The sequence below is a fragment of the Chrysochloris asiatica genome, unplaced genomic scaffold (genome assembly GCF_000296735.1).
Source record: "Chrysochloris asiatica unplaced genomic scaffold, ChrAsi1.0 scaffold00113, whole genome shotgun sequence".
Classification (NCBI taxonomy): domain Eukaryota; kingdom Metazoa; phylum Chordata; class Mammalia; order Afrosoricida; family Chrysochloridae; genus Chrysochloris; species Chrysochloris asiatica.
In genome coordinates, this window is record NW_006408631.1 from 9,192,717 (window position 1) to 9,208,621 (window position 15,905).

Below are 15,905 nucleotides of genomic sequence, written 5' to 3' on the forward strand. Positions count from 1 at the left end.
ATCTTCAGAAGTAAATGTTTCAAGTCCTCTTCACTTTCAGCAAGCAAGGTTGTATCATCTGCATATTGCAGGTTGTTAATGAGTCTTCCTCCAATCCTGACGCAAATATGAAAATAGTGACACAAAAGTTTTCAGAATAATTTTTAGAAGTATATAAAAGATTTTAAAAGCAGAAAATTAAAGGGAAAATAATTTGAAGATGCTAAATGCGAAATTCGTTTAGACCCAAATTCTATGATACAGTGTGCTTCACTTTATTTCATGACCACTACCTGAAAACACTATAGGATAAGCACTTGACTGGTGTCAGCAAGGTCGGCAGTTCAAACCTATCAACCCCTCTCAGAAACCTGAGAACTGACTCAACAGCACACAACAGCCTGAAATCTTTTAAAATTAAAACTTTGAAATATAGATTATGTTTAATACAGTAAATAAGCTTGCTTAACTGTTGCAAAGTAATTTTTCAGGCAAATTATTGCAGTATAATTTAATATCTAAAGCCATTTTAAATAAGTTTATGCAAAAATTATATATATATGCTATGAACTGCTAACCACAAGGTCAGTGGTTCAAACCCACCTTGGAAATTTGATGCAGTGTCACTTTGAGTACAAACAACTTAAGTGCACCTAATAACAAGATATATATATGAATTCTTCTAAACTATGGCGTCCTGGTGTGGCACTGCAGGATAATATACTGGATGGCAAAGTCAGTTTGAATCACAAAGTTCGGGTTCAAACTCACCAGTTCAAACTCCTCGGAAACCCTGTACAGACAGGGTCACTGTGATTTTGAATTGACTCGAGGGCACTTCACAACAACAGTGACATTATAGAAACAAAGTCCTGGTGCGACGAGTTAGGATAAGCACTGGACTACAAAGTGAGTTTGAATGGAAAAGTCGATAGTTTAAACCCATCAGTTGCTCAATGGAAACCCTGTACAGGGTCATTATGAACCAACAACAACAATATAGAGCACACCTCTATTGTGTTGTCTTATTTTTCTATTCTTATAATCATAATTCATCAGAATTGTGATGAGTTTTATTGATAATCCATCAGAATTGGTGAATTTTCATATAGTAAAACAAAGTATCAATTTATGTAAAGATGGTCCTTGGAATTTTGTCATTTGTTGTTGCTATTGTTGTCATTGTTAAATGACGTCGAGTCTATTACGACTCACAGCAACCTGAATAGCATTTCCAAGAAGGAGCTGGTGGGTTTGAACCATTGACCTTATGGTTCACAGTCCAGTGCTGATCCTACAACACCACATCAGGAGTCCAGATTTGTTATACTGCAATCTATATCTGAAATACAGTGTGACTTAAGGTTTGTTGTTGAGTACCGTGGAGTCAGTTCCGACGCATAGTGACCCTGCACAGTGTTTCCGAGGTTGCAAATCTTTATGGGAGCAGAAAGCCTCATCTTTCTCCCGTAGAACAGCTGGTAGTTTCAATCTGCAGACCTTGAGGTTAGCAGCCCAATTCATAACCATTACGGTACCAGAGCTCATTGTGACTTAAGGTAGGCAACATACAAAAACTGTAACCGTCACCAAAACATTAATCAGCGTAAACATCAACAAATGTCTTAAGTGACAGAACTCTAAAAGCAAGTGCAAGGATTTATCACCATTCAAAAGTCCGTTTTAAATTGTAAAGTATATTATGTAAAACTATATAGTAAAATGGCGAACACCCCAGATTTTGCAAATTAGAAGGATCTCTGATGACACACACAAAAAATTATTCTCTTTGCTTTAAAACAGCAATAATAACTAGAGTAGCTCTGGTCCATTACATTTGTCCTCCTTAAGTTCTCACTAGGTCAAGACATTTTACTATACCACTTTTTCAGTATGCTAGAGATTTCTAGGAGTCCTGGTGAGGAGCTGCAGGATAATGATCTGGAACTCAAGATCTGTTTGAAACCACAAAGTTGATAGTTCAAACTCACCAGCGGCTCCTCGAAAACCTTATATAGGGTGGCTATGATTCAGAAAACACTCAACAGCACTTAACAACAACAACAACAGAGGTCTCTAAGTATAATTTGGCACTATGATATGATAGGTACTGATAAGCAATATGGAAAGAAAAATTCTTCATCCTGAAGAAATATTAAGAACTATTGAGCACATCTATGCAGTTCCACATAATTCTGAACATGTACCAGCTTTCCAGGCATTTTCTTAGATATATAAATAAGTATCAGGAATATCTGAGATCTCTTGTTTTGAAAGTGACTTAAAAATTTTAGATGCCCACCTGATGCTCCAGCAACCAAGAATATATATAAAATGGATCTTTTTATTACCAATTCAAACAAAACAACTCCCCAAATTGTACAAAGGATAATTAACTCCCTCTTTCTCCATATATTAATTATTAATCAACTATATTAATTATTAATCAAACTAGGTTCTTCTAGGATCTCTGTTTTACATTCCTAAAGATAACCTTAGCATATGTCTGCAAAATACTCACCCAAAAATACTCACCCCAGATTCTCTTAGAAATTTCTACAAAGGTGGCTATTAAAAAGAAACTGAGCTCCTTTGAGAAATTGTGGATACTATAATGCTAATAAAATATAATATGATATATCAAAAATTGCTAAAATCTCAGTCTTTTTTAAGACTTGGATGACCTGATTTGGAAACCAAATAGCTAAGTCATGAGACTAAAAAATCATAGTACTAAAAAACAACAATTATTATAATTCTCTTACTCTGCTCCCACAACAACAGCGTCAAGTTTGTTTGCTGTCTGTCTATTCAGGAAGTCATAGGATAGTTGCTCTGGAATGAAAGAAATCAATTTAAAATAATGTCCTATAAATAAAGAAAATAGAAAACCACCTTCACCTAGAATATAGGGCAGAAATATTAATTGTGATTAACTGATGTTAAGTAAGAATGTATATTCCTCAATTCTGATACCATTGGAGGGACAACCATTAGAGTAACAAAATTTACCTAATCCTTCACCTACTAAATAATTCCTAACCATAATCAAAGAAAAGACTTCTTTGACTGATGGCAATAGGGGAAGAAGCTTAGCCTGTCCTGCTGACAATAGTATTGATTTCCCACAATAACATTCCTTCCAAGTTCATTGTATGATGCACTTCCAAAGCCACTGCTCATAAAATATGGTGCTGATATGGTATGTTCAACTTTACACAATTAGGTATTAAATGGAGGAGACCTATAGTTGTGCAGTACTGGTACGGACTATAACTGCATTTAAGCGTCTCTAAGTCAGTAAAGCCTCATTAGGAAAACTAAGGACATTTTTTTGAACGCTTATTAGTAATAAGCACAATATTTTAACTTTTGCTTGAGTGAATCCTGTTATCTCTCAAATGCTGCAGAACTAAAAGGAGGAAGCAAATGTATGTATGAACTCTAAAACCACACATTCATTATCATGGTTTCTTAAATAATACAATTTGCTTAGAACAGAGAACTCTTGAATTAAGAAGAATTTTATAAGTTTTATATATTCAGAGGCTCAGTCATGGTATATATATTCTTTAAAAATTACTGTTCAATATCATTGTCCTGTTCAAGGAAAAGATATTAATCTAGTAGAAATATTGATTAATGTGTGCAATTAAAACAAAGTGAGTTTTCTACTTAGGAAAGTTTCCAGTTTAAAAATATGACCACATTAATATTTAAATAATTAGAGGATAAGATGCTGTGACCATTTTAGTGCCTAGTTAAAATTAGTTATGAAGCAAACTCATTTTTATCTAGCTAATTGCTGGATGCTTAAAAGTGATGGCAAGATAAGAGTCAAGTAAAAGTTTGCAATAATATTCCTATTGGAAATCTATGCCAAAATTCCTCTCAGTCACTTAATATTTATTCTTTCATTAAAAACACATTAATTAAGCAGTCATTGCATGGAAGGAAGTGATAATGGATTTAATGATGGCCATCAAATGGGGAATGTCAATTCTGGAAAAATATATTCAAAGACAAAGAGTTTTGAGAATGCATGGAGAGCTCAGGGAAATAGATATAGCTGAGTAGAGTTTACACAAAAGCTTAGATTTTTTTGTGTGTGTATTTGCAAGAGAGGAAAGATATAATGTTAAAAAAAATTAGGTATAGTTGTCATAACTTTCATGTTTCCCTAAGGATGTGTTCTTCAATAGATGAAGAACAACTTTAAAGAATTTAGTAAGACATAGTATGATCACATTTGCACATTACAAAAAGAAAATTAGAATGAGTGTTATACAGATGAGGGAGTGGTGATTGAAGAGTTGTTATTGTTAAGTGCCATCAAGTAGGTTCCAACTCATAGCAACTCTGTAGAGTTTCTGAGGCTGTATATTGTCACAGGAACAGACTTCTCCTATAGCTGCCAGGCTCAACATTGAAGAGTAGCAATCATATAGAGGAATCTAAATGACAAATAATGATAGGATAAATGTATTGTATTAGGCAAATCTGTTACAAAAGACCCTTTTAAAGTGTTAAAGAACAAACTTGATGGACTGAGGTGTACCTGACCCAAAACATAATATTTTCAATGGCCTCACATGCATGTGAAACTGGACAATAAATAATGGATGCATATGAATTATGGTGCTGGTGAAGAGCATTGAATATATTATGCACTGCAAAAAGAGCAAACAAATCTGTCTTAGAAGAAGTACAGCCAGAATGCTCCTTAGAAGATAGAATGATGAGACTTCATCTCACGTACTTTGAACATGAAGTTCCAGTACCTGAAAAAGGACATCATGCTTGGTATGGCAGAGAGTAAGCCCAAAACAGGAAGACCCTCAACAAGATGAATTGACCCAGTGCCTGCAACAAGTGTACAAGCATTACAATGGTAAGGATGGTTCAGAATCAGGTAGTGTTTTGTTCTGTGGTATAGAAGGTCGCTATGAGTCAGAATTAACTTGACATCACATAATAACAAGTCCTATAGTACTGACAGAAAAGAGAAGATATATAGGAAGTAGGATGAAGAGAACTAGAAGCATTTTATTAGCTGGATTTTGTTGATGTTATTGTTTTATTACTTGTATCTTTTTTTTTTTTCTTTCCTTTTCTGTTAGAAGGTAAAAATGATAAGTTTGATGTTGCTATGCTAAGAATGAATGACATGTGGTTTATCCAGTTTGTGGCATATATTGACAGAAACTCAGAAATATATGCCAACATGGAGATACAGAACTGGATGATGACAGCCTGCGTTGGGGGTAAGTTGGAAAGGATGGACATCTAGATAAGAGAGCAGGTTGATTCACAAACTAAAGAATGGGATACCAAGGAACATGCATATTTATCAAGGTTAAAGACAGAACATTATTGTGTGTGTGAATTTGATTGCATTTGTTTTATTTTAAACAGGGAAAAGCAAAGATATGAAGGGGGTAAGACTGAAAAAATCCAATAGAGTTCACTGAAGCAGAAAGAAGATCAACCTGGAAGAGACTGTAACAAAGGAGGAGTCACAGAGAGGACAAGTTTGAAAATAAGAAAATGAAAGAAGATTATTGATGAAACCAAGAAATGAAATACGAGGAAATTTTAAGAGAGTATAGCTAACCAAAAGGTTGGTGGTTCAAATCTACCAGACACTCCTGGGAAACCAAATATAGGATCACTATGAGTCAGACTGACTTGACAGTACTTAACAACAACATAAATTTTAACACTGGTTACACAATTTAATTTTATGTTTTCATTTTGTAAAAACTGTGCATTGGATTCCAAACTTCACCACTGTAAGTATTATTGCATCACAGTCTACAATTCTCATGCATTGATAATTACAAATAGCATCGTTTCTGATTTAACATTGAATGCATCATTGCAGTTTTCATTTTTCTGAACCTGAAGTCAGATGCTTCAGTAAGATACAAACTTATGTTTCACAATTACTACTCAAGCTTCCTTTTCTACACTGTCAATTAATAAAAGCTTATTTAGGAGAAAGAATTCAGAAGAATGATATGGAAACAAATCCAAATGCCCTGAAAAGGGGTGGAGGAAAACAAGGAAGAAGTCAGAAAAGTACTACAAGAGCAATCAAACAAGATTGATACAGCAATGGAAACAATTCAAAACCTGCAAAAAGATGTCCAGATGATTAGTAATAAAACATAAGAAATGGAAAATACACTGAAAGTGAAAAGGAGCAGAATAGAAGAGATGGAAGCCAGAACTAGTGAGCTAGAAGACAAATCTCTCAATACTGCTAAGATAAAAGAGCAAGCTAAAATAAAGGATAAAAAAAATCTGAAGAGAATCTAAGATGCATGCTGGATAACATGAAAAGGAACAACTTAAGGATTATTGGCATTCTGGAACAGGAAGAATCAGAGAAAATAGTTGAGGAGCTTCTGGAAGAAAACTTCTCCAACATCTTGAAAGATGAAAAGATAAACATTTAAGACCCCAAAAGAAAGTCACCAAGACATATAATAATCAAGCTCTCCAAAATCAAAAACAAGGAGAGAATTCTAAAAGCAGCCAGGGAGAAGAGAAGTGTCACTTACAAGGGTACGCAAATCAGATTAAGCTCTGACTATTCAGCACAAGGAGTCCTGTGTGGCGCTGTGGATTAATGTGCCAAACTGCAAAGTCATTTGAACTGCAAAGTCAGCAGTTCAAGCTCACAATCTGCTCCTCGGAAACCCTATGCAGGGTCACTATGGGTCAGAATCGATTCGATGGCACTTAACAACAACAACAATTCAGCACAAACCATGCAGACAAAAAGGCAATGGGGAGACATATACAAAACCCTAAAAGAAAAAAACTGCCAACCAACAATGCTCTATCCAGCAAATACAATGGTGCAATCAAAACCTTCCAGGATAAACAGAATCTAAAAGATTTTATCAAAACTAACCCAGCACTTCAAAACATTCTAAAGGGAGTTCTTTGGACTGAAAACCAACAAGAACTGACAACAACCAGAAATTGACAGGCATGGCAACACCACCTGACACTCAGTTGACAAATAGCAGAGTCCAGAACAGAACAAAACTACAACAACAAATTCAAAGGAGCTGGGAGGTCAATCGAAGATCAAAATAATATAAATGTCAAAGAAAGGATAAATGTAGGAACAGAGTCCCAGGTGGTGAGGACGTCAGGTAGATTACAGGATACAATAGATTCTTTTAAATGGAAAAAAAAGTTAATAGACTATAAGGTAACCCCAAAGAAAATTAATACGTCATAATTTACCAGGAAAATGAACTTCCAAGCAGAACAAGCAAACATGAAAACCAAGAAGAAACCGACAAGAAATAGCACACACACAAAAATAAACACACACACACACACACACACACACACAAACTCAGCACAAGAAGGCACAAGAACAAAGCAATGAACAACACTACCAAAAAAAATATATAATGGCAGCAATTAATTCATAACCCTAACCCTAACTTTGACTATATCCCACCTAAATTTAGAGATCATCTGAAGAACAGATTTAATACAATAAAGACTAAAGATCGAACACCTGAAGAGTTGTGGGATGACATCAAGAACATCATACATGAAGAAAGCAAAAAGTCATTGAGAAGACAGGAAAGAAGGAAAAGGTCAAAATGGATGTCAGAAGAGACACTGAAACTTACTTTCCAGCATAGAGATGCTAAACCAAATGGAAGAAATGAGGAAGTCCAAGAGCTGAACAGAAAATTTCAAAGATCAGCACGAGAAGATAAAGCCAAATATTACAACAAAATGTGCAAAAATCTGGAATCAGAAAACCAAAAAGGAAGAACACGCTCAGCATTTCTCAAGCTGGGAGAACTGAAGAAAAAATTCAAGCCTTGACTTTCATTATTGAAAGATTCTCTGGGCAAATTACTAAATGATATAGAAAGCATCAAGAGAAGATGAAAGGAATAAACAGAGTCACTGTACCAAAAGGAAATGGTTAATATTCAACTGTTTCAAGAGGTAGCATATGATCAAGAGCCAATGATACTAAAGGAGGAATTCCAAGGTGCATTGAAGGAATTGGCAAAGAACAAGGCACCAGCAATCGATGGAATAAATATTGAAAATTTTCAAGAAAGCAAGGTGGCACAGGAAGCACTCACTTATCTCTGCTGAGAAATTTGGAAGACAGCTATCTGGTCGACTAATTGGAAGCGGTCCATATTAGTGCTCATTCCAAAGGGAGGTGACCCAACGGAATGAGGAAATCATTGGGCAATCTCTTTAATATCCCATGCAAGTAAAGTTTTACTAAAGGTAACACAGAAACGGCTGCAAGCATACATTGACTGAGAACTTCAAGAGGTTTAAGCTGAATTTAGAAGACGCCGTGGAAAGAGGGATATCATTGCTGATGTCCAATGGATCTTAGCTGGAAGCAGAGAATATCAAAAAGATGTTTACCTGTGCTTTATTGACTACCCAATTGTGTGGATCATGACAAGCTATGGACAACATTGCTAAGTATTAATATTCCTGAACACGTAATTTTGTTCATGAGGAATCTGTACCTGGACCAAGAAACAGTTGCTCGAACAGAACATGGGAACATTGAATGTTTTAAATGTTTAAAAAGATGTGCGACAAGGTTGTATTCTTTCACCATATTTATTCAACCTGTATGCTGAGCAAATAATCTGAGAAGCTGCGTTATATGAAGAAAAACATGGCATCAGGATTGGAGGAAGACTCATTAACAACCTGCCGATATGCAGATGATACAACCTTGCTTGCTGAAAGTGGAGAGGACATAAAACATTTACTGATGAAGATCAAAGAGCACAGCCTTTGGTATGGATTACATCTCAATTTAAAGAAAACAAAAATCCTCACCACTGGACCAATAAACAACATTCTTATCAACGGAGAAAAGATTGACATTGTCAAGGACCTCATTCTTCTTGTATCACCCATCAACACTCATGAAAGCAGTAGTCAAGAGATCAAATGACGTATTGCATTTAGCAAATATGCTGCACAAGACATTTTTAAAGTGTTGAAGAGCAAAGATGTCAGCTTGTGGACTAAGGTGCACCTAACCCAAGCCATGGTATTTTCAGTAACTTCATATGCATGCAAAAGCTGGACAGTGAATAAGGAAGAACGTAGAAGAATTGATGCTTTTGAGTTATGGTGTTGGAGGCGAATATTGAAAGTGCCATGGGCTGCCAAAAGAACCAATATATCTATTTTGGAAGAAGTGCAACCAGAGTGCTCCTTGGGCACCAAGATGGCCAAACTTCTTCTCTCATACTTCAGACATATTGTCAGGAGGGACCAGATGCTGGAGAAGGATATCATGTTTGGTAAGGTGGAGGGTCAGAGGAAAAGAGGAAGACCCCCAACGAGATGGATTGGCCAAGTGGCAATATTGATGGACTCAAGCGTGGCAGCTGTAGTGAGGTTGGCCCAGGATTGGGCAGTGTTTTGTTCTGCTGTGTATAAGGTCACTATGGATTGGTACTGATTCGATGGCACCTAACAACAACAACTATCTTTATGCCAAAATGCATGTATATATGCATGAATCTAAATATCTTAAATCATTAATTGTCTTCCAATTATAAATATGCAATATATTTGAACAAGGAGTATTATATTTGTATGTATGTATCTATGTAAAATCCACTTACTAAAACTTCCCAAAACAAAAGCACCACCATGAATAAAAATTACAGCTCGTCTCTTTCTTTCTGACTTCCTCTTTGGCAGGTACAAACGTACTGGAATGTCACTAAATGTTGTATCAGTCACTGTGATGTTTTCATCAGAAATTGGTTGTGAATAGTCCAGTTCCATTAACATAGTAAAGAATTCTTCATATCTCATAATACCTATGTTTTCAAGTAACTTAGCCTGTCAAAACAAAACAAAATTTTAAATGTAAAACATTTTTATTTTTTTTTAAGTTATGAAAGTTTATATTTTAAACAATCATGTTTCAGATATGAACATAGGCTATATAGCTTCCCATTTTGATCATTTTCTACTTGCACACACAATACATTCCCCCAAAATGTTTTGTTTTTTTCTTAAATCCCACATTAAGAAGTGTTGTTAAGAGTCATTGAGTCGGTCTGACTCATAGAGATCCTGTATAGGGTTTCCAAGAGTGACTGGTGGGTTTAATTTCTAACCTTGTGGTTAGCATAGTTAGTAGTCCAGTTCTTGTCCTACAGCACCACACCAGGGCTCAACATCAAGAATAAGCCTTGGTTCTTACGATGGGAAATCTGTCTTTCTGCATTGAATGGCTTGTGGAATTTGACATTTATAATTGATGTGATTGAATGGCAACAATGTAGAGAATTTAATCTTGGAAGGTTGAGACATGTGTGTGTCTGTGTGTGTGTATAGAACTGTGGTTTGATATAAAGTTCACTGGACTTGATGCAGAAGGTGATGTTTTGTATCTGATCTCCAATACTTGATCATTGGGTAGTCTTATCTTGTTTCAGGTAGATCTAAGGAGCTCTGGTAGCATAGTGGTTATGAGTCGGGCTGCGAACCTTAAGGTCAGCAGTTCTAAACTACCAGCTGTTCCGTGGGAAAAAGATGAGGCTTTCTGCTCCTGTAAAGATTTAAAAACATTTTGATTTTTAATAAAAAAATTAAAAGGAAGAACAAATAGTATAATAATCACTTACACTCTTTACTGTACATTTTAAAAGACATTATTTTTGCTTCTAGAGACATTTCAAACATGTAGTGTTTAGAATAAGTAATCAGTCTATTGGCAGGGTATTTTATTTGCGGTCTAATTATCTTTTAATTGTAATTTATCAGACATGTTGTATGAAAAATAACAGATTTATACTTCTTTTTATATGCATATTACTAGGACTTTAGTTTTATTTCATTAGTGACTTAATTCACTTTAAAAATTCTCAAAGTAGCCATGCTACTATTGTTGTCAAGAGACATTGAGTCAGTTCCAATGCAAAATGACCCTGTTTAGGCTTTCTGAGTAGCAGCTGGTGGAACCGAACTGCCAATCTTGTGGTTAGTAGTGCAGTGCTGACCCTACAGTGGCACACCAAGAGTCCAAATTAGCCATATTTACTTATTTATTTATTATTTAACAAAGTTGGCAGTTCAAACTCACCAGCCACTCCTTGGAAACGCTACATATGGTTATTGTGAGTCAAAACAGATTCAAGGGCATGAAACAACAATGTAAGTGTGGCACTGTAGGATAAGCACTAGACTGCTAATCACAAGTCACCTGTTCAAACTACCAGCTGCTCCTTGGAAACTCTATACAGGGCTGCTACGAGTTAGAACTGACTCAAACACACTTGGTGTTGGTGGTGGTGGCTATGCACTCTCTAGTTGGTTCCTACATGTAGCAATTCTGTATAGGGTTTCTGAGGCTGTTTATCTTTACAGGAGCAGAAAGTCTCATCTTTCTCCTGCAGAGCCACCGCTGGATTCTAACTGCTGGCCTTATGGTTTAGCAGCCTGACATGTAACCCAATACACTACCAGAACTCCTTCAATGGCATTTAACAATAATAAAATCTAGGAAAGTGAGAGAGAAAATGAAGACTAATAAAACTCTATGTCAGTTGATGGGAATGCTTTGAGGAAACTAAGAAAATAAGTGTATTATTTGATTTCTTAATCATCCATCTGTTGATTCTCCTCTTCTATCAGCAATAGCTCCACATGTATTACCAATTTTACCTCCATTTGCTGCTGGTATTGTGGGATAAGCATTGGACTGCTAATCATAATGTTGGGAATTCAAACCTACCTGTTTTTCCCTGGGAGGAAAATGAAACTGTCTGCAACCACAAAGAGTCATAGTCTCAAAAACCAATCTAGGGTCACTGTGAGCCAAACTGACTCACTGACAATGGATTTAATCTTTTTGTTTGTTGCTGTTTTTCTTTAGTTGTACTTATTAGATGACAAAATTCAGATAATTCAGGTCAAACTCAGGTTCTGACAAAAAAAGAAAGAAGACAATAATTTTCTTCTTCTGTTACTTCATTTATCAATTATTCATTTATTTGACAAGGACACCTTGAATGTGTACTTACTGTTGTTGCTAGGTGCCCTAGAGTAGGTTCCAACCCATTGCCACTCTATGTACAACAGAACAATGTACAATAGAATGAAACACTGCCCAGTCCCATGCTATACTCAACATACTATGTTTGAGCCCATTGTTGCAGCCACTGTGTCAATTCACCTTGCTGGGTGGATTCTTCTTTGTCAATGACTCTTCACTTTACCAAGTCTGATGTCCTTTTCAAAGTACTGGCTCCTCCTGATAACATATCCAAAGTACATAAGATGGAAAACGCACTATCTTTTTTCCTAAGGAACATTCTGTTTGTACTTCTTCCAAGACAAATTCGTTGCTTCTCTTGATAATCTATGGTAATTTCAATATTCTTTACCATTACCACAATTCAAATGCATCCATTCACTTCCTGGTCTTCCTTGTTCATTGTCCAGTTTTCACATGTGTATAAGGTGATTTAAAATGCCATGAATTGGGTCTAGCATAGCTCAATCCTCAAAATAGCATCTTTGTTCTTTGGCACTCTAAAGAGGTCCTTGACAGCAAATTTGACTAATGCATTAAGTTGTTTGATTTCTTTACTATTGCTTCTATGAGTACTGATTGTGGATAAATATATATATATTTTTAATCCTTACTAATTTCAATCTTATCTCTGTCTATTATGATGTTGCTTATTAGACCAGTAGTGAAGATCTTTTTTCTCATCACATTGAGTTGTAATTCACACTAAAGGCTATATTCTTTGTTAGTTGAATTTAAGTAGAAATAAAAATGTAGGTCCAATAAATTATTTACTTTGTTTCCTGAACATTCTTAAGCTCTAAATACTTTTTTCTCAAATCTAAATATTGAATAATAGTATATTAAAGATAATTTACCAAAGCAACTATTCATGGAGTGAAGACATTTTCAAATTCACTGTATGCTTCATGCAACAGTATTTTTAATATGTTCAAAAATATACCTTCTACAAATGCATTGGTGAATTATAATATTTTGTATTAATTTATTTTTCTTTAAATTCTGAATAATATATGAATGGTTACTAGATTAATTATTTATTCTTATGTATGCAATGTAGTAGTTAAAATTATAGCTTTGATTAGAATTGTAGCTTCTGTTTGGCCAACATAGAATAAGTTCACTGAAGCTTATCTCTTCTATTGATTAAAACTAAAGTCACTCTAAAATTACAAAAGAAACTGCTTGGGAACACTGAAAAGTAAACCAAAGGTTCTAGATTGAAGATGGAACTCAAAACATGAGTAAGGATCCATAAGAAAAAGAACATGACATATTTTTTTTCTCTTTTGTCCTAAACCTTGACTTCAGAACTTTACATTTATCCTCAGCACTTTACCCTGAGAACTGAAAGCAAATATTCTAAGAGAAGTCCATATTTCTCTTCAGAGGACTGGTTAACATGTATACCTGCACCAGGATTCATAGGATGGGGACCAGGGTAATTTCCATTTTATTTTCTACCACATCATGCGTCAAGATCAGCTCTATTTGAGGAGCTGTTTGTTCATGGTAGTGAAGGTGCAGTAATCTAAAACTCTCAGAGAAGACTTACCTTTTTTGGCCAGAAAACTCTGCAAAGGCATCCCTGTTGTCCAAAAAACATAAAGGGATTCTCCATTATTTTTTCCTGTTTTGTTTTTCAAAGCTCCACCCTAAAGGTGGTTCCAGTTATGTGAAACTGCATCAGCATCACGAATTACTAAAACCCTATATAAAAATAATCTATCTGTATAGAAAGACTTGAGAAGTGGTTCTGTGTACCCACCTTCTCCATAGACTCTAAGGACCCTTTGATGTAATCACTCATGGAATTTAAGCCATGAGGTTCATTGTTGCTCTCAGAGACATTTTATTAAGTTTCACTATGTGCCTTTTGTCTGAGAACCCCTTACACTTTCTCTCTAGTTGTTTGCCAGTGATTGCTAGCTGCAAGTTTAGGTAGAGTCCTTTGATAATCCTTTAATGTATCCAGGGAAAATCCTCAGTTGAATTTGTAAGAAACTGCAATTAGATATTCTAGAACAAAGTTCTTTAGTACGCCTAAGTTTTTGTGGTAATGAGGGAAGGAATGTTTGAACATATAAATATAAATAGTGAAAGCATATATAATAATAGACACTCATAATCACAAAAACTTAGACATATATAAGAGCTTTGTCTGAAAATCTAATTTCAGTGTCTTACAAACTGAACTGGTAATTTTACCTGAATCCATTAAAAGATTATCAAAGGCAGTCTTACCTAAACTTGCAGATAGCAATCACTGACAACCAAGCAGAAGGAAAGCGTTAAGAGTTTCATATATATACAGTGACACAGAGTCACTGTACCAAATAGAAATAGTCGGTGTTCAACATTTCAAGAGCGAGCATATGATCCAGATCCAATGGTACTGAAAAATTAAATCCAGAGTGCACTGAAGGCATTGACAAAGAGCACGGCTCCTGGAGCTTATGGAATACAAATTGAAATCTTTCAACCAACTGATACAGCACTGGAGGCACTCACTCATCTATATCAAGACATTTGGAAGACAGTTGCCTTGCCAACTGATTGAAAGAGACTGATATTTGTGCCTGTTCCAAAAAGAGGTGACCCAACAGAGTGTTGGAACCTTCTAACAATATCATTACTATCACATGCAAGTAAAATTTTGCTAACGATAATTCAAAAATAACTGCAACAGTACATTGACAGAGAACTGCAAGAAGTTCAAACCTGATTCAAACATCTTTGCTCTTGAACACTTTAAAGAGGTCTTGTGTAGCAGATTTGACTCACTCATCTGTGCCAAGAAATTTAGAAGATAGCTATCTGGCCAACAGATTGAAAGAGATTCATATTTGTGTCCATTCCAAATAGAGATGACCCCCTAGAATGTGGAAATTTGTGGACAATATCATTAATATCACATGCAAGTAACATTTTTCTAAAGATAATTTAAAAATGGATGCAACAGTACATTGACAGTGAACTGACAGAGGTTCAAAATGAGTTCAGATGAGGATGTGGAACTAGGGATATCAGAGAGTACCAGAAAGATGTTTACCTGTATTTCATTGACTTGACAAAGGCTTACAACTGTGTGGCTCATGACAAACTATGGACAACATTGAGGAGAATGAATATTGTGGAAAAATTAATTATAGTCGTGAGGAACCTGTACATAGATCGAGAGGCAGTCATTGGAACAGAACAAGGGGACATTGAATGGTTTAAAATCAGGAAAGGTGAGCTTCAGGGTTGTATTCTTTAAACACATTTACTCAATCTATTTGCTGAGCAAATAATGTGAGGTGCTGGATTACATGAAGAAGAACATGGCTTCAGATTGGAAGAAAATTTATTAACAACCTGCGATATTCAGATTATGCAACCATCCTTGTTGAAAGCAAAGAGGATTTTTAAATACTTACTGGTAAAGATCAAAGACCTCAGCCTTTAGTATGATCTGTACCTCAAAACAAAGAAAGCAAAAATCCTTACAAATGAACCAATAAATAAGATCATGATAAATGGAGAAAAGAGTGAAGCTGTCAAATACTTCATTTTGCTTGGACCCACCATCATAACGCATGGAAGCAGCAGTCAAGAAATCAAATATTGAATAATCAGTTTATCGCATTAATCTGTGTGTCACATTAAGTAAATAATCTGTGTCTAATTAAGTAAATAATCTTGTGTTGCACTAAGTAAATCTGCTACACAATACCTCTTTAAAGTGTTCTACAGTGAAGATGTCTAAATCCAGCTTGAACTTCTGGCACTTCTCTGTCAATGTACTCTTGCAGCCATTTTTGAATTATCTTTAGCAAAATTTTACTTCCATGTGATA

General features: G+C 35.4%; 1 protein-coding gene across 1 annotated transcript in view; it reads right to left on the minus strand.

Moving 5' to 3' along the window:
* LOC102825389 (arylacetamide deacetylase-like 2-like) overlaps nt 1-15,905 on the minus strand; it is a 34,467-nt gene that overhangs the window by 7,647 nt on the left and 10,915 nt on the right. The window contains exons 2-3 of the mRNA XM_006867976.1: nt 9,645-9,867; nt 2,745-2,814 (exon numbers count right to left, since the gene is read on the minus strand). Of these exons, the coding sequence (XP_006868038.1) occupies nt 2,745-2,814; nt 9,645-9,867 (293 nt within the window). The remainder of the gene's footprint in view (nt 1-2,744; nt 2,815-9,644; nt 9,868-15,905) is intronic.